General features: G+C 40.4%; 2 protein-coding genes across 7 annotated transcripts in view; one reads left to right on the top strand and one right to left on the bottom strand.

Annotated features, from left to right (window-relative positions):
* The window catches only part of EXOSC7 (exosome component 7), a 40,235-nt gene extending 27,724 nt beyond the window's left edge, over window positions 1-12,511 (bottom strand). Inside the window, exons 1-3 of the mRNA XM_031940073.1 lie at window positions 12,290-12,511; window positions 2,457-2,558; window positions 1,538-1,632 (exon numbers count right to left, since the gene is read on the bottom strand). Coding sequence (XP_031795933.1) covers window positions 1,538-1,632; window positions 2,457-2,558; window positions 12,290-12,496 — 404 coding nt within the window. The 5' untranslated portion in view covers window positions 12,497-12,511. The remainder of the gene's footprint in view (window positions 1-1,537; window positions 1,633-2,456; window positions 2,559-12,289) is intronic.
* ZDHHC3 (zinc finger DHHC-type palmitoyltransferase 3) overlaps window positions 12,508-26,859 on the top strand; it is a 72,805-nt gene continuing 58,453 nt past the window's right edge. For 3 of the 6 annotated variants that reach the window (XM_031940079.1, XM_031940074.1, XM_031940080.1), the window contains exon 1: window positions 12,508-12,583. The gene's annotated coding sequence lies outside the window, so the exon portion shown is untranslated. Of the gene's footprint in view, window positions 12,584-13,307; window positions 13,388-13,900; window positions 14,137-20,090; window positions 20,101-26,859 lie in introns of those variants that run through there. The other 3 variants (XM_031940077.1, XM_031940075.1, XM_031940078.1) reach the window with 3 other exon arrangements.

The raw sequence follows: 26,859 nt of genomic DNA, 5'->3' as shown, positions 1-26,859 counted from the left end.
CCATCCATAAGTCAGATGTTAACCAACAAAATCTTAGGAGAACTATCTATCCATAAGACTTAAGTAAAAAAATTTATTTGTTCAGTACAATTAACTATCCTTTGTCTCTGAAAAATCTGCCATAAGAACCAGATAATTCTCTTGTCAATTTCTTTCAGAAAGACTGTATGTAAAATAATAATTATTTTATTTTTTAATTATCTTAAATTATTCAATATCCTTTTCTTTTCTCAGGATGAAATGTATCGTAGTGTCTTTTATGTCTATAGAAATAATTATTTTGCAAACTTTTGCACACTTAATGCATTGTTCAAATTAGTCTAGCCATTCTGGAAAGGAATTTGGAACTGTGTCCCAAAATTGCAAAAACTGTGCCTACTCTTTGACTCAGTTATACCACTATTGAGCCTTTACCCCAAAAAGGTCAAAGAAAGAGGAAAAGAATTCATATGTTCAAAAATATTTACGGGAGCTCTTTTCATAAGAAACAATAACTGGAAACTGAAAAGGGTCTCCACCTATTAGGAAACAGCTAAACAAACTATAGTATGTAGATGTGATGGAACAGTAAAATAATAATGAAAGGGAACATAAGTATAATGGAACAATAAAAACCGTGTCATGAGAAATTATAATATGCAGTTTTGGAGGAAAGTGGGAAAATCTCTATAATCTAAATGCAGAATGAAGCGAGCAGAACTAGAAATACAAGTTACAAATGACATTGTAGAGGAAAAAATTTTTTGAAAAACTTTAGAACTCTAATTAATGCAATGATAAATCATGATTCCACCAACTATTCTATCAGAAAGTTGAAGAAATCAAAATCAATAATAATAATTATAAAATTCTTAGAATATAGCTGATACCAACAAATACAATGTCAATTATCCAATGACACATGGCCAAGGTAGGAATCTATTTTGCTGGACTATATACATATATTTATTTTAAGAATTCTAAAAGTCTTGGTTTCCTTCCCCAATTATTCTACTAAGGTGGAGGTGAGGAGGAAACAGCAGGAAGGAGAAATAATAAAAAATTGTCAAAACTTGTCCATATCTAATTCGTGTACTGAGAATCATAGGTTGAGAGTTGGAAAGGATATTAGAAGTCCAACCTCTTTATTCCAAAGAGGTTAAATGAATTTTTCAGTCACGAAATTAGTAAATGCCTGTGGGCAAGATTTGAACCGAACTCCAACACCCAATTCATTATCATCTGCTGTCTACAATGTTTTAAACTTTACAAAATACAACTTTACAATACTTTTCACAGACATATTTCATCTGAGGCTCACAATAATCCTGAGGTAGAAATCTCATTTTACAGATGAGAAAATGGAGATCCAGAAATGTTAAGTGGTATGCCCAACCAAAGTCAAATAGCTAGTTACATGGAGAAGCTAGGCTGGAATCCAAGCCACATTATCAGAGCAAAAAATCACAGTTCTTTACACTGAGGAAAACAAATGATCATTTTCAGTATTTGCTTTTTTAAAATGGTATCTTTTAAAAAATTTCCCAACTGTACTAACCAGTCCACAAAGAATTCCAGGTAGCCTTCATCTGGCCTTTCCAACTTTGGTGTTCCCATTTCTGCTTTGACCCCCACCAGGATATCAGTATGACCCTGTAAAAATATATTTGAAATGTACATTATCTGAATGTGAAAGTGCCCACAAGGCAAACAGCAAATTTATTCATGCACTCAACAAGCATTAATGATCTCTAAAGGATGATGCTGGTGATGGAGAACATATGAAATTCAGCTAAGATCCAGTTCCTGCTCCTCATGGCAGGTAAATAACAGTAGTTTCCAATTAATACATGACAAGCACCTTAGAACAAAGGATTATGTGAGGCTAAAGGGAAACAATCTTATTCCTGAGTCTGATCAGGAAAGGATTCATTAAGGAGGTAGCATGACTTAAACTTTAAAGAATAAGGTAGAAATCAACAGGTCAAGAGAGAGGGAATCTACTTTGGGTAAGATTAAAAGGCAGCAAAGTACAGTATATTGAAGGGCTGGAGCATAAGACTAGGAATAAAATACTACTACAGTTAATTATCTGCACAGTGCTTTAGAGTTTGCAAAGGACTCTATACACATTTCACCTGAACCCTATCTTACTGATGATGATATTGAGGCTAGAACTCACTTGAGCTCTAAAATACAGAGCAGCACCTGTCTCTGGCTTGTGGTACTAAATGTGAGGTCTGTAAAATGTTTTGCAAAGTGTAAGATATTAAATAAAAGGGAGGTCACATTTTTAAGTGGAACATCTGAAGAAGTGCTTACTAAGCCTGGAAAGACATCTTAAGAAGGTCTATGACCACGAGTTAACTCCAGAGACCTAGCAGACCTTTATGATGACACCTGGGAAGGGCAATGACTCCAAAGTCCCATCCGCCTTCAATCATGACAACAGAATCAACAGATGTCATTTTACTCACCAGCTTGACTCTTGCAGACCCACTGGTGTTGGATACCACATCTGTTTCCACTTCAGCACAACGATAATCTTCACAGCCTCGACCATCCACCCGGAGGTCTTCCTAAGGGTCATGACCACAACAGGAAATGATACAATCAGTTTTGCCACAACATTAGACCAAGCAAAATAAACTGACATGAGTATGTAAATATCTATAGAAGTCTAAATAGAAATCTAGAGGATCATTTTAAGGAAGGGCCTGGTCCATCTGGCACTTTATGGTTTGCAAAACATTTTTTAAATGTTATTTCAGGTAGTTTCTGAAACTAAGTAAGCTAGATTTTTCCTTTACGTAGGGAAAAAAGCCAATTAACAGCAGAATTTTCTTAGAGCAAGCTAATGAAAATGATTTATTAAAGACCTCAACAAAAAAGTCAACTAAATCAATTCTTTCATTAGTTTCAAGCCTCTCCTCTTTTATCAATGAATCAATGAAATGAGAAAGTTTAGATTTTACTCCAAGAAAGGAAAATCACTAAATTGTATTAATTTACAGACAGTGTAGGTAGTCAGACTATGGAACTTAGGAGGCAATGACTCTCATAAGCAAATTTGGCTTTACTATATCCTTGGTCATAGAATGAACCCCTAACTTTCTCCAACTACTATGCTGCTCACATCACAGGGAAGTGGATTAAAAACTGTGCATAATGCAGGTCAAAATCATCCCTAATACTTTAATGGATCTCTTATTTCACTGGTGTACTTATTTTCCTTGTACTGATACAGATGGTGATTCAGCCATACCTTCTTTTAAAAAATGTTTGCATTGGCACATTGTTTTTAACATCACCTTCATTTCTAAATACTCTCTTCCCTAAAAAACACTCTCTATTATAAAGAATAAAAAAGGGTATATAAGAACATAAAGTCGATATACAAATCAAACATTTAATGAAAATAAATCATAAAGAAATTTATTTTAAGATAATTCTTTGGTATACACATATTACCATTTGTTAAAGACAAAAACAAATTTACACATTAATGAGACAGATGTGCTCATTTATTTTTATATAAAGAATTAGATCTTAGAGAAATATTTGATAACTTTTACTGTTAAATTTTCCATGACCCCTACATTCAGTTACATGACCCCTTATGGGATTGCTCTAAATGACACCTCCCCCAAGGCCTCTTTCAACTCTTAATAACTTCAGACAAATCACAGGAGATAAAATAAATTCATTTCAAGAGAGAAGACCAATTCCATTTAAAAATAAATACAGAATTTATAAAAGATTTGAGAATGTATGTCAACATATACATAAGAACTAAATGAATACAAAGTACTTTGTGGAAAATTAAGATCTAAATAATTGTAGAAATATTACTTCACAGTAGATTGTCATAATATAATTTAAAAACACACTAAATTTTATTTTTAGATAAAACTATAAGTATTTTCATTATTATTAGATGAAATTATAATTGTATTATCTATATAATAGTTGGCATTTATATAGTGCTATGAGGTTTGTAAAACACTTTATAAATACCTCATTTTATTATCACAACACCTTTGACAGATAGGTACGTGATAGGTAAGGGTTGTTATTTCCCATTTTACAGATGAGTAAGCTGGGGTTAAGTCATTTGCCCAGACTATCACAGCTAAGTGGCTATGGTTAGATCTGAACTAAAAGCTCAGCACTCCATCCACTGTGCCACTTCTTCAGAGGCAAACCACCAAAAGATTTTGTTGTTTAGTCAGGGCTAATTTTTTGTGACCCTATTTAGGATTTTCTTGGCAAATATACTGCCATTTTCTTTTCCAGCTCATTCTACAGATAAGGAAACTGAGACAAATAGGATTAAGTGACTTGTCCAAGGACACACATGTAATTATCTGAGATTGGATTTGAAAGGAAATGAGTCTTCCTGATTCCAGGCCCTGCACCATTATCCACTGAGCCAGGTCTGGCACTATTATTCACTGAGCCACCTAGTTGCCCACTGAAGATTTAACAAAAAAAAAAAAAAAAAAAGAAAAGAAAAGAAAAGAAAGAAAGAAAAAAGAAAAATTAAACCCAAAGGATAACTTTGCAGAAAGAAATAAAATGTCCAGAATTTCAAGGAAAAGATGAAAAAAGTTGTAAGTAAGGGGGCCTCCCTTGGCACCAAATTTTAAATTATGCTACAAAGCAATAATCATAAAACAATTTTGCTACCGTTTAAGAAATAAGAAAGGTCAATCACTAGAAATACATTAGGTAAACAACCCACAAAACCAATGAACACAGTAGTAGCTCAGTGTTCAATAAACCTCAAGGACTCCAACTACTAGGGATGAGAACACACTATCTGAAAAAAATTGCTGGGAAAACTTCAAGGCAGTCTGGCACAAAATAGATATAAACACCAGCAGTCACACCATATCACATACCAAAATAAGCTCCAAATGTTGAGAGACCTAGATATAAAAGGTCACATTAGAAACAAATTAGAGGAACAAGGTAAAAACTATCCTTCAGCCCTATGACCAGCTTCTAACCAAACAAGGCGCTACAGAGGAACACAGACAATTTTGATGACCTAAAATTTTTACACAGACAAATCCAACAAAGTTAAGATTAAAAAGTTAAACATTAACTTGGAAAATAACAAATAATATCAAACAAGATATCTAGCAAACCAAACAAGATACATAAAGTGATAAATCTTGGATTCTGGTTAAGTTAAATGTTGCACATATGCCTCAGAATGTTTTGAACATAATTTGCTTTATTAAAGCAGTTTCACAAAACACATCTTGATATTCCTCTTGGCATCCATAAGGCACATTACTTGATTTACAATATTAACTAGAGGTGGAGATTAAGATCTGACTTTAAAAGTAGTACCCTAATTTTAGAATTATACTGTTTCAGTAACATACACAAATAGAGTCTGTGCTTTGTAAATTCATTATTGGTTTTAAAGAATGACTTTGTAAAGCTAAGTATTCACTATATATACCCCTAATTCTGAGTATAAACCTTGTTTTCTAAATAATAACAAGCAATTCTAAAAATGAATTTTCTTTCACTAAATTAAAAGATATGTAAATACATACAATTAGAAAGTTCTATAACACTAAAACTGGTAAAACCAGTTTTTATCTGAGCTCTGGCCCTGGAATACAAAGAAGCATAAGACAGTCTCTCTCCTCAACAAAAAGCTTATCTGTACAAACAAGGTAGTGTAGTCCATCCAATTGCATCATAGTCTGAACAACAATCATTTTTCATCCACTTCAACCTTTTCCCTGATTCCCTTTAACCTTTTCAACCTAGTTAGCAAACTCGTTTGAATGATTATGTATCTTACTCGGGAGGCTCTACTGTGTTCCAGGAATTGATGGAATCAGCATAATGTTGCTTCTAAACAGGAACATTTAGAAAAACTCAATCACCTTTAGAGGCTCAATCTTTATTGGAGCTGGATTTTCTTGCTAAATACGTTTATGATGCTAAATATCTTTGGCAAAAATAAACCTTCCTGTCTTACGACTCACATGGTATTTGTTAACTAAGGGCTGAACAAAGTTACTTCTGTCTTTGTATGCTTTGAGTTATCTTTACTGATTCTGAAATGCCTGGACGATAACCTTTACTGGAAGTAAATTTGTAAAAGGTAAGGGTTCTTAATGGAGTCTTAATTTCTTCTCTGTCATCGATTTCTTTAGAAGTTTGACGAAATATATGGGCTTCCTCTCAAGAACATTTTTTAAATATATAAAATAAGATACATATGATTAAAAAGGAAACCAAACCAATTATTTTAGAACAGTTATCTAAATATTTATGTATCGATTTTCTAATTTTAGGACCCTAGCTTAAGAACTTTTGTTTAAGGCAACATTTTGCACAACTGGGTCAAATTGTTTTTTTTTTTTAAAAAGAAAAACTAGCTAACAAACAATAAACACGTTGGGATAATTTATTCTCTAAAAGTTTCAGCCAAGCCAGTGACTCTTAAAATTCAAATTTGTTACAAAATATTGTTTGCAAAATGTTGCGTGCTCTTTATATATACTTCTTTCTTGGATGTCCTCATGACTGTATATGGGCTATTCTTATAATTTTATAGTGAGATGACAAAATAGACACGTGCATCAGTAGTTATTGCTATTTTGTTAATGCTAATTAAATCATCCCTCCAAAAGTGCTATTTTTTTTTAAACAAAAAATAATTTAGAAAAAAAATTGCTATTATCACCTTTTTCTGAGAACTTGAGAGCTGATTCCTCAGTACTCCCTATATTATGTCACCTCCAGTATCTCCTCCTCATATATACTTGGTATAGCTTGCTGGATTTCTCCATCTTTGTTTTTCTCTGGCACCACAGTGAGAAGTGTAAAGTTAAGAGTGCAAACTGGTTGGTTTCACTATTGCTGATGAAGAAAAGAGATTATGGAAATCTTTATACATGTTTTCTATTTTTCACCTATTTATTGTAGTTTCAGTTTCATCCTTAAATTCCCCTTCTAAGGATAACATATTTTGAAGAATATTTCATGCATGACAGAAAATGAAACTTTCCCTGAGATCTCAATGAAAAAGGAAATGATGAAACTAGAAAGCAACAAAACTGTTCTGATTTGGATTAACTGGAGAGATTGCTCTAAATAAGCAGTCTAAATTACAGAATAAAAATATGTGTGTGTGTGTGTGTGTGTGTAATTTTTAGTCAGTCATTTTTCAATCTTGTATGACTTTGTGACACCATGTAGAGTTTGCTTGGGAAAGATACTGGAGTGGTTTGCCATTTCCTTCTCCAGCTCATTTTACAGATGAAGAAACTGAGGCAAATGAGGGATGCTCAGGGCCACACAACTAGGAACTGTCTGATCTGAAGTCAGTAAAAGGAGTCTTATCAACTCCAGGACCAGCACCCTGTGCACTGTGGCAATCCCCCAGTTGCCCTATATTAATTTTAATTGGACTAGTTATTTCCATATAGAGATCCTATTTAAAAAAACTGCTTTAGCTCTTTTTGTAGTGGCAAGAAACTTGAGTGAATGCCCATTAGTTGGAGGATGGCAGAATAAGTTATGGTATGTAAATGTAAGATTATTGTTCTATAATGAATGATGAGCAGGCTAATATCAAAAAGCCTGGAAAGATTTACATGACCTGATGCTAAGCAAAATGAGCAGAACCAGGAGAACATTGTTCATAGCAACAAGATTATACAATGATCAATTGATGGATGTGGCTCTTTTCAACAATGAGGTGACAGAGCAGATGCAATGGCTCTTTTCCATCACAAGAGCCATCTGCATCCAGAGAGGACTATGGGAACTGAATGTAAATCACAACATAGTATTTTCACTCTTTTTGTTATTTGCTTTGCTTTTTTTCTCTTGTCATTTTTTTCCTTTTTGATCTGATTTTTCTTGTGCAGCATGATAATTGCGGAAATATGTGTAGAAAACTGCACATATTTGACCTATATATTAGACTGCCTGTTGTCTAGGGGAGAGGAGAGATGGGAAAAAAATATGGAACACAAGGTTTTGCAAGGATAAATGCTGAAAACTATCTCTGCGTGTATTTTGAAAAACAAAAATCTATTATTAAAAAATAGCTTTAACATAGGAACAGTCTTTGAAATAATCTTTGACAATATACCAAGTTTTTAAAGACTTTTTAGCCACAAAATGAGTGAAAAAGCATTGACTAAGTGGTTACTATGAGCAAACTCTGCTACTAAGCCCTGGGGATAACAGAAAAGGAGCCCACATTCTCATGAGAGAAACAGCAATAAGTGGTGGCTTCCACTGCACATCTGAAGAAAGGAACTGAGTGCTCCTTAAAAGGTTGGTAAGAGGGTACTCACTGCTCTGTTATTCCCACTGGAGAAACTACATTCATTTCTGTAACTGGGGATGTACCAGGCCCTTGGGTGAGAATTTTCTTTTCTGGGTCTTGTACAGCTGCTGCTAAGAATAAATGGGGCCTGCAGCCTCTACAAAAGCATCTTCAAATTTTTAAATTCATCTGCAAGAGGGTCACTGTTCTGGACAATGGCTGTGGGCGTGGGCTGGGAGCAAGGCGGACAGCATGGAAGGCCCTGTCTGTCCTGGGTGACAACTGCTAGTGTTGGGATGGGCAGTCCCTTCTCCACAAGGTCTGCTCTCCTGAATAACAGCTTCAGGGCTCAGGCCTGAAAAAAGGGGCCCAGAGTCTGGGGAATGCTTCCCTTCTAAGAGCTTTCTGAACCTGGGCTATCTTTGTGAAGGCCTGAGAAAAGGTTACCACCTCCTGCTGCGATGGCAGCAATTTGACCCACCTGCCTCATGTCACCCTCCCAGGATGACTTGCTGTAGTGTAGGTAGGCTTGAACTCTGGGTTTTACTATAACAATGGGACCTGTGAATGCTGGAGCTAGTTAACATTTACAGGATATCACTGCGTCTTGGAAATGAAGTTTGAGGGACCTGAGAAGCCACCTAATCCAATCTCTCTTTTTTTGCCGAAGCAATTGGGGTTAAGTGACTTGCCCAGGGTCTCACAGCTAGGAAGCATTAAGTGTCTGAGGCCAGACTTGAACTCAGGTCCTTCTGACTTCAGGGCTGGCGCTCTATCCACTGTGCCACCTAACTGCCTCCACCTAATCCAATCTCTTCATTTTAGAAGTATAAATTCCTGGGCCCACAGAGTCTTGCCTAAACAGTTTTCAGGTGAAGAAATTAAAGCTATTTATAATCATATAAAAATGGCCTAAATCATTATTGATTAAGAAAAGTGCAAATTAAAAAACAACTCTGAGGACTGACACCTTTCCAAAAAGGAAAACGATAAATGTTGGAGAAAACGTGGGAAAACTGGGACACTAATTCATTACTGGTGGAGTTGTGAACTGACCCAAACATTCTGGAGAGCAATTTGGAACTACACCTATTGGGCTTATAAAACTGTGCATACCCTGTGACCCAGCAATACTTGTATTAGGTCTGTAATCCCAAAGAGGTCATAAAAAAATGGAAAAAGAACCCACATGTGCAAAAATGTTTTACAGCAGCTCTCTCTGTAGTGGCCAACAATTGGAAATTAAGGGGATGCCCAACAATTGGTGAATGGCTGAACAAATTGTGGTATATGAATGTTACTATTGTTCTATGAGAAAAAATGAGCAGGCTTATTTCAGAAAAGCCTGCAAGACATACATGAACCAATACAAAGTAGAGTGTGCAGAACCAGAACATTATACATAGTAACAGCAACATCATGTGTATGATCAACTTTCTGCACTTCTTAATGCAATGATCTTAAGACAATTCTAAAAGGACTCAGGATGGAAAATGCTATCAATATCCAAAGAACTATGGAGTGGGAAGACTGATTGGAGCATACTATTTTATTTTAGGTGGTGTTTTCTCTTCTCCTGATTTTTCCCTTTTGTTCCGATTTTCTTTCACACCATTCCACAACAATGTGGAAATATATTTAATATGAATGTTGTCTTGGGAAAGGATGAGAGGAGGGAGGGAGAAAAAATGGAAATCAAAATCTTATGTCAAAAACTAAATTTTTTAAAAGTCTTGGCTAAGATCATAAAAGTTGTAAATATCAGAAGCAGAATTTGAACCCAGGTCCTGACTCTATAGAGCTAGTGCATCACCTGCCCTTTCTTCCTATATCACCAACATACACACATGGTCAAGGAGGGGCTCTGATCCAACATTTCAAAACAATGTGAAGTCATATAAGAAAAGTTCCTATACTGGTCACACCTAATCATCTCACTACTGGGGGTGTGCCCTAATAGATAAAAAACAAAACCTATACAATCAAAATAGTGATGTGGCCCCTCAGCTTCATCATACAAAAGCCTCTTCTTGGTCTCCCTGCCTCAGGCCTTTCCTCTCTGCAAGCCATGCTCTACAAAGCTGCCATCAGTGACAGTGCTAAATAATACACAGATGTTGTCATTCCCTGGATCAAGAGGTTCCAAGATTAAAACAAGCTCCCTTTTGGGGACCTTACAGACCTTCACAATTTGGCCCCAGCCTTGCGGCTCCAGACCGATTTCTTATTCGTCCCTTTCGGCCATTCTGCATCCTAGCCAGAATGGGCTCCTTGCAGCGTCCTGAACATGGCGCTCTGCCTCTGACCTCCAAGCTGCCTGAGCTGAGCACCACGCTGGGGATGCTTGCCCTTTTGGAAGCCTTTAGTGCAGTGAGTGATGGAACCGTCCTTGGCTGTCCGTGCCCTCTGCCCACACCCCACTAAACACATTATATTTTTCTTTACTTATCCATGTGCATGTGGTTTCCCTCTAGTAGAACCAAAGCTACCTGGTGTCAGGGACTTTTCTATTTGCCTTGGTATCTTCAGCACTTAGGCACACAGTAGGCAATCAACAAATATTGGCTGAAGTGACTTAATGAAGGGTAAACAAACCAAAATCCAAATGAATGAACTCCTGTGGTGGCAGCAAAAGGAAAATAAAATAAAAAAGGGCCAACATAAACAGGCACCACCATCTCAGACACACCCAATTAAACCAGCTGTAGTGAAAAGCCTTTTTGGAAAGAAGGCAAATGACTGAATGTGGCACCTGCCAAGAGAAGAGCCAGGTGATTGGTCTGGCGAAGCCTAATTAATACTTTCCTTTTCACTACCCCAGCTTCCCAGGAAGACTGCCCGGGGTTCAGCTGGATAAACTGGAGATTAAAAAAATGGAAAGAAGAGCCTCTGTTACCCGCAGGCATCAAATTCAACCAGTGGGTAAATTGCTACTGTGCACATGGTTACAAAAGGGAGACAATGGAGAAGGCAGAGGAGAACAACGGAAACCCAAATTTGCAGCCATCTACCACAGAGAGGGCTAAGGATCCCAGCCCATAAAACGGAATGAGTCGGGCAGGCAACTGCCAACGTTTTGCACAGCTCTGAGTGTGATTAGGGGAGAGAGGGGGCAATAGGGAGCCCCAGAGTGGCTGCGGCCGCACCTCCCAGAGTGGCTGCGGCCGCACCTCCCAGAGTGCCGGAAGAGCGGGGATGAGGAGCCGGGGCAGCGGGCCAGGTGGACGTTTCGGGGTTATTTTCTGGCTTTGAGGAGGTGGGGGTCAGAGGTCAGAGCTCTGCCTCAGCTTCCAAGGCAGTTGTACCAACTGACCTCTTCTTCTGCCCGAGAGGCCCTCGGTCTCCCGTCCCGAAGGCAAAAGGCGGGACGGCGAGGAAGACGGGCCTTTCCTCCCCCCTAGTGGCAGCAGCAGGTGGGACGGAGCGCTAAGAGACGCTGGCCACCGAACGAGGCTCCGGAGGCGGAGCCGGAGAAGCGCCCGCTACAGATGTAGCACAGAACGGACGGTCCAGGATGGGTGCTCCCGGGGAAGAGCCGAGCGCGCAGAGGCCCGAGGCCCGGGTTCCAATTCTCTGCTGCCTGAAGGATTCTGGGTAACACTAAGGCGCGCGGACATCCACAAGGAGCTTCACAAACGGGCATCCCATTGGAGACTCACCCTGGTCTGTTGGGCGGGGGACCGGCCGCTTTCCCTCCGTACCCCCCCACCCCGGCTCGCTCTTACCCGCCCTCCCCCATTCCTCAGCCCCCCATGCGCGCGGCAGGATGCGCGCGGCAGGATGCGCGCGCGCGCAGAGCCGGCGCGGAGCGGGGCAGGGGCGCGCGCGCGCAGAGCCGGCGCGGAGCGGGGCAGGGGCGCGCGCGCGCAGAGCCGGCGCGGAGCGGGGCAGGGGCGCGCGCGCGCGGGGGGCGTTGGGGAGGCTGCGGGGAGCGCGCCGGGGCCGCGGCCGCGGCCGGGAGGGGTCTCGGCCTCGCCTCGCCGCCTCGCTCCTTACCTGGACGCCGTGCACGATGTAAACCTTTTCGGCCTCGCTCAGCGCCACGGACGCCATGACGCCCCGTCCGGCCGCACTCGGACCGCCGCCGCCGCCGCCGCCTCCGAACCCTCCGCCTCGGCGCCGCTCCGGACGTCGCGCTCCCCGCACGACTGTGGCGTCATCCGTCCGCGCCGGGCCCCCGGGGGCCGCTCCCCGCCGCGTCATCAGCGAGCGGCGGCCGCTCCTGCCGCCGCCGCCGCCGCCCGCCTGGGAGCCCGATGGGCTGCTCCTGCGCCCCGCCCCGGAGTCTGGGTGAGTCTCGGGAGCCGCGGCCCCCGAGCCCGAGCGGCCGCGGCCCCTTGCGTGGGGGCGGGAGGGCGAGGGGGCGGCGGCGGCGGAGCCGGGGGGCAAGCGGAGACGGAGCGAGGGCGGACGGAGGGCAGGAGGGCGGCCCCGGCACCTGCCGGCCGGCCGGAGGCTCCTCCTCGGCGTCCCCTCTCCGCTCCGAGCTGGGCTAAGTCAGCCGGGCCAGGCCGGCACCCCGGCTCCGGCAGTCCCGCTCCTCCCCGGAGCGGCTCCTCTCCCCGGTCTCTGCGTGTTTCTGCCCCGCCCGGACACACTGCTTCTCCGCGCCCCGGTCACCTGCTGCCCCTCCCGTTACAGCCCCCACCGCGCTCCCCTGTTACCCCCGGCCCCTCCCGTTGCCCCCCTTCTCCCTGCCGCTCCCCGTTCCCGCTCCCCATTCCCCCTGATATCCCCTTTGTTCCCCTCCCCCACTCTACCAGCGTCCCTTGCCCCTTCCTTTGCTCTTCCCCCCTCACCCCTTGCCGGTTTTCCCTTCGGTCCCCTCTCTCCCCTGCCCCTCCTCCTTTCCCACCCCCTCACCTTGCCCCCCCCTGCTCCTTTCTGCCCTTCATCTTGCCGCCCCCCCGTTTCTGCCCCCCCGTACCCCTCTCCCTCCCTCCTCCCCTGCGGACGAGGCCCCCCCTTCACCTCGGATTCGGGGTTCCCAGATCTCTGAGCCGGTGGGACATCTGCTGGCACCACGAGCCGGTCCCCGGCGGCGGCGGTACCGGCCTCTCTCTCGGGCTCACGGAGCGGAAAGCTCGCCTGCAGGTGACTGACTGGTTGTCGGAGAACTCTCCGCCTGGCGCAGTAAAAGTTTGTCGGGCCGAGAAGTCTCGGGCGGAGATCCCGGAGCGAGGTTCCCCCTGCCCCCCGCTTTGCGGCCGAGAGGGGACGCCCGCAGAGAAGGGGCGCGTTCCCGGGGACGCGGGCGGCAGGGGCCGGAGCGCAGCCCCCGCTCCCCGGCGGCCCCGCTCCCCGGCCCTGGGCGCGCTGCGCTTTTGGAAGTCGGGGACCGCGAGAGAGGCAAACTTGTCAGATGTGTCAGTGGCACGCGCAGCGCGCTGCAACAAGCACGGGGCGCTCCTACACCGGCCGGAGTCGCTGCTGCGGGCCCTGCGGGAGCCGGCGCAGCGTCCGCAACTAGCGGGCTTTTCTCTCGGAGCCCTGCGGATCTTGCGTTCTGTGTGGGACCCTCCTTCTCGGAAGGGCACTGAGCGGAGAGGGGGCGGAGAGGGGGCAGCGCCATCTCCCGCCGAAGGGCACTCTCGTGGAGGAGCCGGTAGCTAGGGGCGTGGGGGCGAGCTGCAGAGAAGCGGGCTCCGGGCGAGGGAAATTGCCCAACAATGCAGGCTTTGAGTGGAATGGGAGGGTCTTAAAGCCGAGGACCTGCCGGTAGAGAGGAGAATTCTGGTAAAAGTGTAGGGCTCTGCCCAAGTCTCTTCTCCCAGCTTTGACCCTCACCACTAACGCTGATGAGCCGGATGGGGATTTTCTATGGCTTCGCTCTGAGATTTTAGGTGAGAATGGCTTGTGGAAGGAAATGGGGATTACCTCCTAGATTGCAGCTCACTTCCTGCTCTTTTTGTGAGCCTGCTGGCAGTGGGAGGGAACAGCTAGGAGGGCAGAGCCCTTCCTGATAGCCATGCTGCACGGTAGGGAGCTGGCCTGGGCCAAACCGGCCTGCCCGAGCTCCGAGCCGAGCCTGGGGACGCGGGGGGGGGGGGGGGGGGGGGGGGGGGGGGGGGCGGGGGGGGGGGGGGGGGGGGGGGGGGGGGGGGGGGGGGGGGGGGGGGGGGGGGGGGGGGGAGTTTGCTTGGGGCAAACGGACTCTGTCCGTACTGCGTGACTAGCGGGAGTCTGAAGTCTTCCCGGCCGGCGCCGGGCACCAGCAGCGCTTCCTGAAAGCCCTAGTGCTTGCTTGTTTGGGGACGGAGGGCTGCAGAAGGAATTGGGGTGGGGAGAAGAGGTTTTCACCCAGCACCGGGCCACGAGGGCCTGAAGAGGCCCGCTTGCTGCAACCCTGGCCATCGCCACTAGCCAGCAAGCCAGGACTCTTGGGGCCGGTGTTTGTTGGGGTAGGTAGTGAGCTTTATAGGCAGTGGCCAAGGCAGGCAGTGTCTTTTAGGGGCGTAATACCTGCAAGGTCCTGGGAATCCATTTTTCTTAGCAATCAAGACTGGGCAGAAGTAGTTTTAAAAGATATTTGTTGAAGGAAAACGGATCTTAAAGAACTATTATGGAAAAAGAAGAGAGTTTTAATAACTCACTCTCAAGGAATCCCCTTTTTTCTCCAAAGTAAAATGACCATTTTCCCTGAATTTTTTTCAGTATGGAATGTTCCCCAGTTAAATACCTCATATGCCTATGTACTTGCATCTTGACATTTTTGATCACCTGTGAAAGCACTGTAATGTAGGCTACTTAGAACTCCTCCACCTTCCCTTACCGCTCGGTGGATTTTTTTACTTGTTAATATCCACAAAGCATTGAGACATTGTTTTTGTTTTTTTAGTTTAGTTTTGTTCTTTTATACTAAGACTTTCCCTTAATGGAAAAGGAAAGAGATGACCATCCTTCTCCCTACTCCTCCCATACAAAAGTGGCCATACAGGTGCTCCCAAGAGTCAAATGACTTGAAATTCAATCCAGGCATCAGTCCTCAAACTAGGAATGATGTGACCTTTGCTGCACGTTACTTAACTTCACTGTAGTTTAGTTTCCTCTTCTATAAAATGAATGCGTAGAAGTAGATCAGCCAGTCAATGGATAAGCATTTATTACCATGTGCCAGGCACTGTACTAAACAGTGGGTATACAAAGAATGGCAAAAGGTAGTTCCTGTCCTTGAGGATGTTAAAGTCTGACAGAGGAAACACTATGCAAAGGATAATTTGCAAATGAGGTGAATACAACATAAATAAAAGTAGGAAACAAAGGGAAGGTGACCTAAGGACACCATGCTGCAGGTGTTGTAGGGCCATGTTGCATGGAAAGACTAAAGAATACTTGAATGGTTTGGGTGACATGAGGCTGGGTTTTAGGAAAAAAAGATGGATATTTGGTAGAGAGGAAATAGAGATCTGAAAAGATTGTAATAGCTAGCATGTCTGCTGGATGGGAAAAGAGAAGAAAAGACTAATCCAAGAAATGGGCTATAGGGAGAAAAGAATGAAATTAGAGACTAGTCTTTAAGCAGATACATTTTTAACCTGGATGCAAACATTTTTTAAAAATATATATTTTGATAGCTGTGTCATAGCATGATTTCTTTCTAATGCTATGTGTTTTACATATTTAAAAACATTCAGACTAAGGAACTGTACACGTTACCAAACTGACAGAAGGGACATCTAATACACAAAAAGAGGTGAAGGGTTCCTGTATTAGAGCAAAGGTTTCAAATACATAGCCGGTACGGCCTACAACACTTGCCAAGTATAGCATAAATCCGATTACAATGTAATTGGAAAATATTAAACACAATAAATAAAAGTACAGTAAAACAATATGGGACCTCCAGAGATCCTTATGGATAGTTTATTAGCTGCTATTTCTATTTGATGCCACTGCTTTAGAGGAAATCTTTTAGGATGTTATAATTATGCTTTTCAAATATATAGGCTGCTGCAAGAATGTAATAAAGTATTTGCTGTGCAGCTTAATCAAATGATCTTAAATGTTGACATTTTACAACAATTTGTTGGGTTTGCTTCAATTGATCCATGACCTTATCCCTTGGTTTTTTCTTCCCATTATACAGATTGTTGCCTTACTTGTCTGCCTTTGTGTACAGTTTTTGTCTGTGGTCTCACGTTACATTATGGGGGCCTTTTTTGATTTCTCATAGCCATGAGTATAGATTTAGAAGGGACCTTGGAAGTCATCTCCTCCAATTTTACTGATCTTACAGATAAAGAGACTGAAGCTCTGGCCTGGTAAATGGTTCCCCTGAGGCCAGTTAGTTAGTATGTGCTGCAAGGGTGTTTTAGACCAGGGACTTGTCACGTAGGCCCACCATGTAACATTCTTTATACTGCTTCTTCCTAATGCTTTTGTTTATTTTATAAGTTTTTGTTGATGTTTTCTGGGATTTTTTGGTTTTGTTTTTACCATCATCTCATTTATGCTTGTTATTCCTTCCCTTCCCAGAAAGCCATCTTTGTATAACAAATGGCATTTTTTTTTAAGAGAAAAAAAATTCCCAGAACTGATTGGTACCTTGTCAAAGTTTTTAACATGGGCAATGAATCTCCCACTTTCACAAAGAGCTGGATTGAAAGTGTCCTTTCATCTCTCTTCATTCGAATCATGCTTGAGCTTTATGATTTTATTATGTTCACTTTTGATTTTTTTGGCATACTCTTGTTCTTTCTATTTACATTTTTGTAGTTAATTTGTATGTTGTTTCCTTGATTTTTGCTGATTTTGTGTCAGTTTATGTAGATCTTCCCATGCTTTACTTTTTCCCACCATGATCATATGTTCTGACTGCATAGACATCCATTACATGAATGTACCACAGTTTTTTTAGCCATTTGCTAATTGATGGGCATTTCCTTTATTTCCATTTCATTGCTTTCACAAAAAGTACTATTATAGGTTGGTGTATATGGAGGCTTTTTTCTTGTTGGCTTCCTTGGGGTATAGCCCAGTAACAGAGTCTTCTATTTCAGAGCATACCCTTTTTTTTCATAATTGCAAATTATTTTATAAAATGGTTGTGCCATTTCACAGCTTCACCAATAATGTATTGATAATGTGCCTATCATTTTACAATCCCTCCCACATTAACTGGCCACATTTTGTCATCTTTGCCAATTTGCCAAACCTGAAATCTCAGGGGTTGTTGTTTTGATTTACATTTCTCTTATTAGTGATTAGTGATACATCTCTTTCAGATGGTTTGAATTTTTTGTAATTCTTTTGAGAACTGTTTTTTCATTCATATTCTTTGACCACTTATCTGTTGGGAAATGGTTGTCTGATGCTTTTTAATATGTATATAATCTTATTGCATGTGTAACCCATTCTGTGAAAACCCTGTGAATGATCCTCAATTTCAGGAAAGGAGTTTTTTTTTTTTTTTTTTTTTTACATTTCTGAGTGATACTCTGAATGGATTTTCCTATGGAGGTGAGCTTTTCTGCAAATATGAGAGCTGGAAACACCAGTATCATATGTTAGCTTTTTTTGAAATCTTTAAAGCAGTAGTATGTTCATTTTCAGCTCACTGCCAAAACTATATTCTTGTGAGTTCTTTAGTAATTATTGCAATTGAGCACAGTCAATACATTTTTAGACTAACTGTGATTGATAGGAGAATTAAAGCATTATTAACAGGAAATAAATTCATAACCCTTTAGTGAAGTTGAAATAACCTATGCTGCTTACAGAATAAAGCCATAATTGGAAAATGATCTAATATTAAACTTATCCATTTTTGTACCAGTGTGGGATGATTTTTTGGACGTACTGTTTAGTCAACTGCACTTTTAAATAATGAATCATTGAGCATTTATTGAGCACCAACTATGTGTCAGGTACTGTTCTAGATAATTGGAACAGTGCAGTCTCTGCCCTCATAGAACTTACATTCTAACAAGAAGTTACAGTTATCCCTTCTACATCATTACTTTCTCCATCCTTGTTTTGATATATCATGAGTCGGTATAGGAGATTAAATGGGAATTTTTTTTTAAATTTAATAGCCTTTTGTTTACAGGTTATATGTATGGGTAACTTTACAGCATTAACAATTGCCCAACCTCTTGTTCCAATTTTTCACCTTTTACCCCTCCTCTCCTCCCCCAGATGGCAGGATGACCAGTAGATGTTAAATATATTAAAATATAAATTAGATACACAATAAGTATACATGACCAAACCGTTATTTTGCTGTACAAAAAGAATCAGACTCTGAAATATTGTACAATTAGCTTGTGAAGGAAATCAAAAATGCAGGTGGGCATGAATATAGGGATTGGGAATTCAATGTAATGGTTTTTAGTCATCACCCAAAGTTCTTTCTCTGGGCATAGCTGGTTCAGTTCATTACTGCTCCATTGGAAATGATTTGGTTGATCTCATTGCTGAGGATGGCCAGTTCCATCAGAACTAGTCATCATATAGTATTGTTGTTGAAGTATATAATGATCTCCTGGTCCTGCTCATTTCACTCAGCATCAGTTGGTGTAAGTCTCTCCAGGCCTTTCTGAAATCATCCTGTTGGTCCTTTCTTACAGAACAATAATATTCCATAATATTCATATACCACAATTTATTCAGCCATTCTCCAACTGAAGGGTATCCACTTAATTTCCAGTTTCTAGCCACTACAAAGAGGGCTGCTACAAACATACGTGCACATACAGGTCCCTTTCCCTTCTTTATGATCTCTTTGGGATATAAGCCCAGTAGTAACACTGCTGGATCAAAGGGTATGCACAGTTTGATAACTTTTTGAGCATAGTTCCAAACTACTCTCCAGAATGGTTGGATTCGTTCACAACTCCACCAACAATGCATCAGTGTCCCAGTTTTCCCGCATCCCCTCCAACAATCATCTAAATGGGAATTTTGAAGGAGTTTGCTGATGCACAGACAACATGCAAACACCAGCAGATAGATGATACAGAAAAAAATTAGAAATGCAAATGGATAAAATGTGTATAGTATGCAAACACCAGCAGATAGATGATACAGAAAAAAATTAGAAATGCAAATGGATAAAATGTGTATAGTATTGAATAATATAATATTTTGTTTTCTAATAACATAATAATTTAGACTTCTCTAGTATGAAGGGAGGGCAAAAAATTGAATTTTCCAGATTGGGGGGAGTTGCATTCCTTCAAATCTTGAGATATGGATAGGATAACTGAATTTACCAATTTGTGATACTGGTTTATCTGGTTTATCCTTATTACATTTTTCTCCTCAAGTACAGAAACTTAGTCTTGTTATGTTCTAGCACTAGCCAGATGCATTGTCCATCCCCAAAACTTAGATGGCATTTGTGGAATGACTAATAAACTCCTGTTACTGCCTTGAAAAAAGTTGCTTTATTTCTCATTTTCAACAAAACTTTCCCTTTTCTTCTTCCAGTTGCCTCCCAAGTTCCTAGCAAAGCTTCTTGAATTCAGAAGTCTGAGTTCCTCAGTTAAGTTGTGGGCTTCCATTATACTTTATACATTGTTTTATGGAGCATGTGTTAGGTAACTGCTTATTGAAATAAGTGAATACATCTCCTGGCTACAAGTCTCATTTCTTGCTTTCTTTTTTCCTTTGATTATATGTAAGAGGCAAAGTAGAGAGTGCTGGCTGGAAGTCAGGAAGACCTGAGTTCAAATCTAGCCTCAAGTTTCTTAGCTGTGTGACCTTGGATAAGTCATTTAGCCCTGTTTGCCACCAGAGAAGGAAATGGCAAACCATTCTAGTATCTTTACCAAGAAAAGCCTATGGACAGAGAGGTCCACGGAGTCGTAAGGAGTTGATCAGGACTAAATGAATAGCTATGACAAATCCTCCCCAAGTGATGGGGAAGGCCTCTTCGTTAGTGTCCTGCTGAATGGGTATGTTCGTCAGCACAGAGGTGTCAGGGCAGCAAGGGGCGATTTCCTGTCAGAAAACCTAGATTGTCCCTGCTTTCCTCCTGGTTTACTGGCTGTGTGATCCAAGACTAAAAGGATCATGTCCACAACACCTTTTGTTATGCGAGTTGTTGACTGCCAATTACTAGCTACTGGCTGCCATGGCTCTAGCCCTCAGCTAGGCTGAGATGCAAGCTTTGTACAGTTGAGACAGGTCCTGCCTACAAGGCTACCTACTATCCAATTAGGGATGCTTGAAACAATTAGTGAACAAGAGAATATTAACAAAATGCTAAATACTGCAGTACAGATAATTAGTGGATAGGATAATATATAAGGAGATAATTGTGCCTCACAGGCAGACAGCATGTGGGAAAGGTGACAACAGAGACTGTCATATTCTCAGGCCGAGATCCGGCAAATCTTTGTCCTGCCTAAGAGTTAGTTAATTAAAGCAATAAAAGACTATTACAGAATTGCTTCAGGGCAATGCAGCAGTGGTGTTATAGTTGCTGAGAACTCTTTAAAAGCACAGCTTGTGAACATATTATTTCACATTTTAATGACTTGGGGCCAGATAACATCCCTAGCTCTGTGTCTGATTTTATCCCTTTCTCACAAGAGGTATCTTCCCCTCCCCCCAAAAAATACAATTGAAGCTGTTTTCTTTACAAAATTCTGTTTCAAGGTAAATATTTTGTAAAACTCTTTTGCATAAAATTGTTCACATGCTGTAAACCATCTTCTTGAAGAATATATTAAGCTAGCTGTAATCAAAATTGTTTCTGAAGATGTTTCATATAAAAATTTGTACAATTAATTGTAAATGTGTGAACTATTAAATAGCTTAATTTTCAGATATGCCTTTTTTTTAATGTTCTGAAAAACAAGTCAGAGAGTAAAAAAAAGAATGGTTGTGTACATTAATAGAACGGTGAAAGATTTCTTCTAGTGCCCATTGTTTCTAACCTCCTTTGCATTTTAAAAATTAACCTTCCTTATCTGAAATACCAATGTAGTATTCAAGGAGATAAGCAATAGTATTATTCTCATAGCTCTCCAAATAAAAAGTGTTTTGTAAGTGCAGATCACATCTATTCATCCCAATCAATGAAAATTAATAGGAGAAAATTTGTTGTATAATTTGTTCAAAACCAGATCTTAGTTGTGTGGAGCCTATGTATTTTTCATGCTGTATGAGGCAATGTCTGTCTCCTATTCAAGGTCAGTAGAGATACAATGTAAATTGGGTAGTATTAATTTCCTAACCTTAGGAGGATGGACCTGGTGGTACAATTAGAGAATGGTATTAAGGAAACAGACTGTGGCTATGTTGTTGCTCTAAATTTGTGAAGCTAATGACCTAAAAATATGCTTTTCTAAGCCAAGCATTGGCAGTTCTAAATTATCTGGAGAGATAGATTTCTTAGGACAAGCTTCTTTCTCTCTCTCTCTCCTCCTCAACCTCTCCCCCTCTTCCTCTACCTCCTTTCTCTCCCCCCCCCCCCCCCCTCTCTCTCTCCTTCTCTCCCTTCCTCCCTCCCCCCCTCATATGTGTGTGTATCCCCCTCTTTCTCCTCCCCACCTTGGATTTGATGTATGTGTTGTATTATCCTCTCATATAGATTGTAAGCTCCTTAAGGACAGAGATTGTAGAGACTCTTTGCTGCTTTTTACTTAATCCCCTCCTTTTTGGCACAATGCCTGGCATACAGTTAACACTTAAATGCTTTTCTGTTTCATTCCATATTGATAATTTTCTTTGTCTCAACGACATCAATAAAAATCAAATAGTATATTTTAAGCCTTTAAAAAACTGAAAAGACTCAGGAAAACTGATTATAGGAGCAATTATAGATGATGAATTTATTTTAAGATTTATTTGCTGAGCGTAAATCCTATTTCCATGTGAACTTGAGACAATCACTTAATCTTCATAGTGCACAAATGACAAGGTCATTTTTGGATATTAGATGTATAGATTTCTTTTGTGATTTTGTTTGGTTTTTAATTAGACAAATAGAAATAAATCATCAGATTCATGATTTAAATTGACCCGTAACATTAAGTAAGTTCCAAGAGAACCTCTCCTGGGAGGCAGTACAGAACACATCAGCTCTGTTTGTGACCATTTAGAGAAGGAATTGCTAGACAATATAGCATAATAGATAGAAAATCACCTGGCACGATAAGACAAGTTCATAAAAATGACTTGAAAACTCAACACTATTTTCCTCGAAACTGATTATTTAGCAAAGCAAATTGCATAAATATGGTTACCGTGGTGTTCTGTGACTTCTCGCAAATTAAAAAACAATGCTTTTGTTGAGTCACCTAAAATATATTTTGAAAGTATTGTCAAATAGATATGTGACTTGTTCAGGTAAAGATCACACAGAGTAGTATCAATCCAGAGGAGGCATTTAAAGGGAGGGACTTCTTGATATCTATTGTGAGATTCATCCTCATTTGAGCAAGTTCAATTCTCTGTACTGATCAATGAAGTGTAGACTCTTTGCAAGCAAGGATTGCATTGTCTTTGTGTATCTCCTAAGTCCAGGGCAACCCCTTATCCATAGTAGGCATGGGGATCAAAGGAACATAGAGAACTTTTGAGCCCCACTTTCTCATCTTGAGAAACATGTCTTAATAAGACTGAGCTACAGAGAAATTAAAATGATTATTAAATGATATTTAAGTTCCATGATATTTATCTAGCATTTAGAGCACCAAGAGGCAAAGAAGATTAGCACATAGTGCCTGCCTTCAAAGTGCTTAAAGTCTGCTGGGAGGTGGGGGAGGAGAGAGAAAACCTACTTAAGACTTTAGAGGTACCACATGGTTATGTGTAAGGCATCCTACATCGCTATTAGTAGCGATATGAAAAGCACAAATTAACATTATCTTTGCTGTAGTATTTTTCCAGCCCAGATTTGACCCATCTGACCTAAGCAATAGTTTGAGGAGAATAGAAGCATGAATACAACATGGTGCATTATCCCCCTATCATTTATATTTATTATTGGAATTTGCTTTTCTGTTTTATATTTGAATGTATTATGCTGCTTTAAAGGAGATGAAGAAAACTCTCAGTTTTCCAATCCTGGCTTGTAGGAAACTTTACTCCATAATCCATTCTATACTGAGAAAATAGCACTCCGAGTTGGAGTTTGAATCCTAGCTGTGCTGCTTAATTCTTCTGTAACTTTGGATATGTTTCCACTACTCTCCTCTCCCTCCCTTTCCCTCCCATTTCAAATGAGAGGGCTGGAGACCAGAGGGCCCTTCCAGAAGAGAAATTGTCTGGTTTTCTGTGATCCCAAACATCAGCTTTAAAAGTTTCATGCAAAACTTCCCAAAGAAAGGAAGAGTTTTAATTTAGTAAATGTTTGTGTATGGTATGGATATAGAATTTTTTAAATGAGCCACTTAACTAGATTTCTCTACTGATTTTACAGTCAGTTGACCTGTACAATGGATGTTAGGGAAGTCAGTAGTTAAGTAGATTGCTCTAGGTTCTAACCATTACATTTAAAAGCAAGACTTGAAATGGAGTAGACCTCCTAACCTCCAAGGGATTTGATCTCTGATTAGTATGGTAGCAAGGCTCTGTGGTCAAGTGATTTTTCTCAAGTTATATAAATAGCAAGTGGCTGTACCTGGGTTCAAACCTAGATTTTCTTGACTTATTCTAAAGAACTGGAAGCAGAGTGGATGCCATCAGAACTGGTTGAATAGTTAGCAGCATTTGATTGTAAATGAACTATTGTAGTGCTGTAAGAAACATATATGAAGTCTGGGAAATTTAGAACACTTGTATGAATTGATGCAGTTGCAATCGCAGAACTAGTATAATTTACACAGTGACCACAATACATTGTTTTTCACACTGTTATGATCATCTTTCATCCATTCCTCAATTGATGGTGTGAGAGAAGAGACATTTTTAGGCTATCAAACTGAAGGTCTGCCATTGTGCTGACCTCATTGTTGAATGTCTGAGAAACCTGGACAGTATACCGGTGCCATGCCAGGAAACTGAATCACTTCAATATATTGTCTCAGGAAAATTCTGAAAATCACCTGGCACGATAAGGTACAAACACAGAGGTCCTTTCTCTTAACTAAACTGCCCAGCATTCCAACTTTCTGCAGAGGGCACAACTCTGTTGGGCTGGCCACATTGTTCAAATGGCAGATGTACACTTGCAAAAAAGATTGCTTGCCATGCGTGAATTCTCCATAAAACAATCACAAGGTGGTCAGAAAAAGTGATACAAGAACACTCCCAAGATCTCTCTTAAGAACTTTAGAAATGATTGTATGACATGGGAGACACTGGCACAGGACCATCCAACATGGAGTGCCCTCCTCAGAGAAGGTACTGTGCTCTGTGAGCAAAGCAGAAATGAATTAGCCCAAATGAAATATGAGAGGCTCAAAGTTGGAGAATCCATCTTAAATGTTCACAGGGACTATTTGTGTCTGAACTGTGGCAGAGCATTCCGAGCTTGTATTGGTTTGATCAGCCACAGTTGGACACACTGTAACTCAACTCTAACATAGTGATGTCATTCTGGTCCTCTTCAAGAACAAAGGACAAAAAACAACCAATTGATGGGCCCCATTTCTTTGCTAAAGCAAAAAGATGCTGCTTTAAATATTTTGGCATATGTTAAAACTTTTTTCTCTTTTACTTCCTTTGCATATATAATTAGTAGTGTCAACCCTGAGTCCCAGATTATGTACAATTTAGTGATATTTCTAGTGTAATTCCAAATTTTTTTTTCCAATTCAAAATTCTACAAGCAAGGCATTAATTAGTGTTGCTGTCTTCCAATTGCCCCTGCTACAGTGACCATTTTTGGCTTTTTGTCATCTTTGCCTATTTGATAGGTATAAAGTGAAACCTCACAGTTGTTTTAATTTGTGGGTCTCTTATCGTTAATAGACTTAGAGTATCCTTTCAAATGGTTTCATAGCCAAAAGAACATTCAACTCAGAGAATCTGGGTTCAGATCCTATCTTTGTCAACTCCTTCCTATGTGACCTTGGTAACAAGTCACTAAATTTTTCAGGGCCTCAGTTCCTACATCAATAAAATGAGGGGATTGGACCAGATGACCTCTAGGGTCTCATCTAGCTCTAAATCAATGGTCTTCTGATTCTTGTTGATTGTTTCCATTTCTTATTTTGAAAACATACCATTCACTTAATTCTTTATGTAGTAGGGATAGTATCTAGATGTTTATAATTCTTTGATTATATCTGTTCTGCAAAGAATGTGCGTCTGAGTGCTGAAGAGCTTGAAATGGTCAAGTGAATAGGCCATTCTTACAAAAGGCCTATTCAGGCAGAATAGGCTACTGTTTTCACAAAGTGGTTCATGGAAGTGGGAATAATATAACTTTGAAAAAGGTAGAAAGCCATTTGTGTTATAGTGGATTGTACAACCAGTCAATGTTACCCAAGCGAAGGAGGATATTCTTAAGCTTTAAACCCTTCTTTTCACCTCTTAAAGGTCTATATTTGAAAACTTAAAAATTTTAAACTAACAAGTGATCATTTTTAGTGGTCAAAATTTTCTGGGATGTTAGACTTTTAAAATTTTTATTTCAGGCTTTATTTCTTTTGTTGTTATTTCAAAATGAAAATGTGTAGAAACAGTCCCAATTAATGTGAAATTCATCATCAAAGGAAGTATCTTGACTGAGAATAATTTTTTTATAATATTTGAAAATGCCTTTTTCTAATGAAAGGAATTTCCTGTCTGTTTGAACACCTTTCCTTGCTGCACTGTGATAAAAGTGATAATGTCCCTTTTTGTCTCTTTTGCAGCAAAACAGGTTAGCACTTTTGGTACTAGACCTGTGGTTTTTTTTTTTTTTTTTTTTTTTTTTTTTTTTTTTTAATCACTTGATGGCTTCCTAACTACTTGTCTCAATACTACATAAAATTAAAATCCTATTGATTTTAATGATTATGTGATGATTGATGATATTGGTAATGATTACTAATAATGATGGTTGAAAATCAACTATGTAATTGTAATCAGCTAAATTTATTATGTATCTGATCACCCTCATGTCCCGATAAACTAGTATATGGATCATTTATTCATCTTTTTTCATAGTCTGGCTACTTGTGAGAACTCTATTTTTAATTTTCCTCATGTAGAATTCAAAGGATCCTAAAAATATGTAGACCACTTATGCACTTGTAAATTTATTAAAATTTAAATCGCTAATGGTCTCTGTGACCAAAAATGAGATTTTTTATTTTCTAAAGCAAGAGTTTAAATGTGCTTCCAGTTTGTAATTTCATCCATATGGATTTTCTTTCCTTTGGTGCATTGTGTATTTTTTGGATAAGGTAAAAGTTTTTAGTGTTATTCGTTCAAAAACAATTATAAGTGATTTTTTTTAGCCATTCGAAGTCATTTTATTCAAAGACTGATTGTTTGGCCTGGGTGAAAAATACAAAAGTGAAATTTTTCCCAGCCATCTACATTATCCACTTAATTTTAAGATTATAAATAAGCACATGAAGTCTTTTTTAAAATGAATTTTGCATTTAAAATAACTGTCACCAGTTAATAGACAAGGAATTGGGATACATTCAGGTTTTGATTGGGTAGTTTATGATTTTTGC

This window comes from Sarcophilus harrisii, chromosome 5 (genome assembly GCF_902635505.1).
Source record: "Sarcophilus harrisii chromosome 5, mSarHar1.11, whole genome shotgun sequence".
In the NCBI taxonomy this organism is placed as follows: Eukaryota; Metazoa; Chordata; class Mammalia; order Dasyuromorphia; family Dasyuridae; genus Sarcophilus; species Sarcophilus harrisii.
This window is presented reverse-complemented; position numbering and strand designations above follow the sequence as displayed.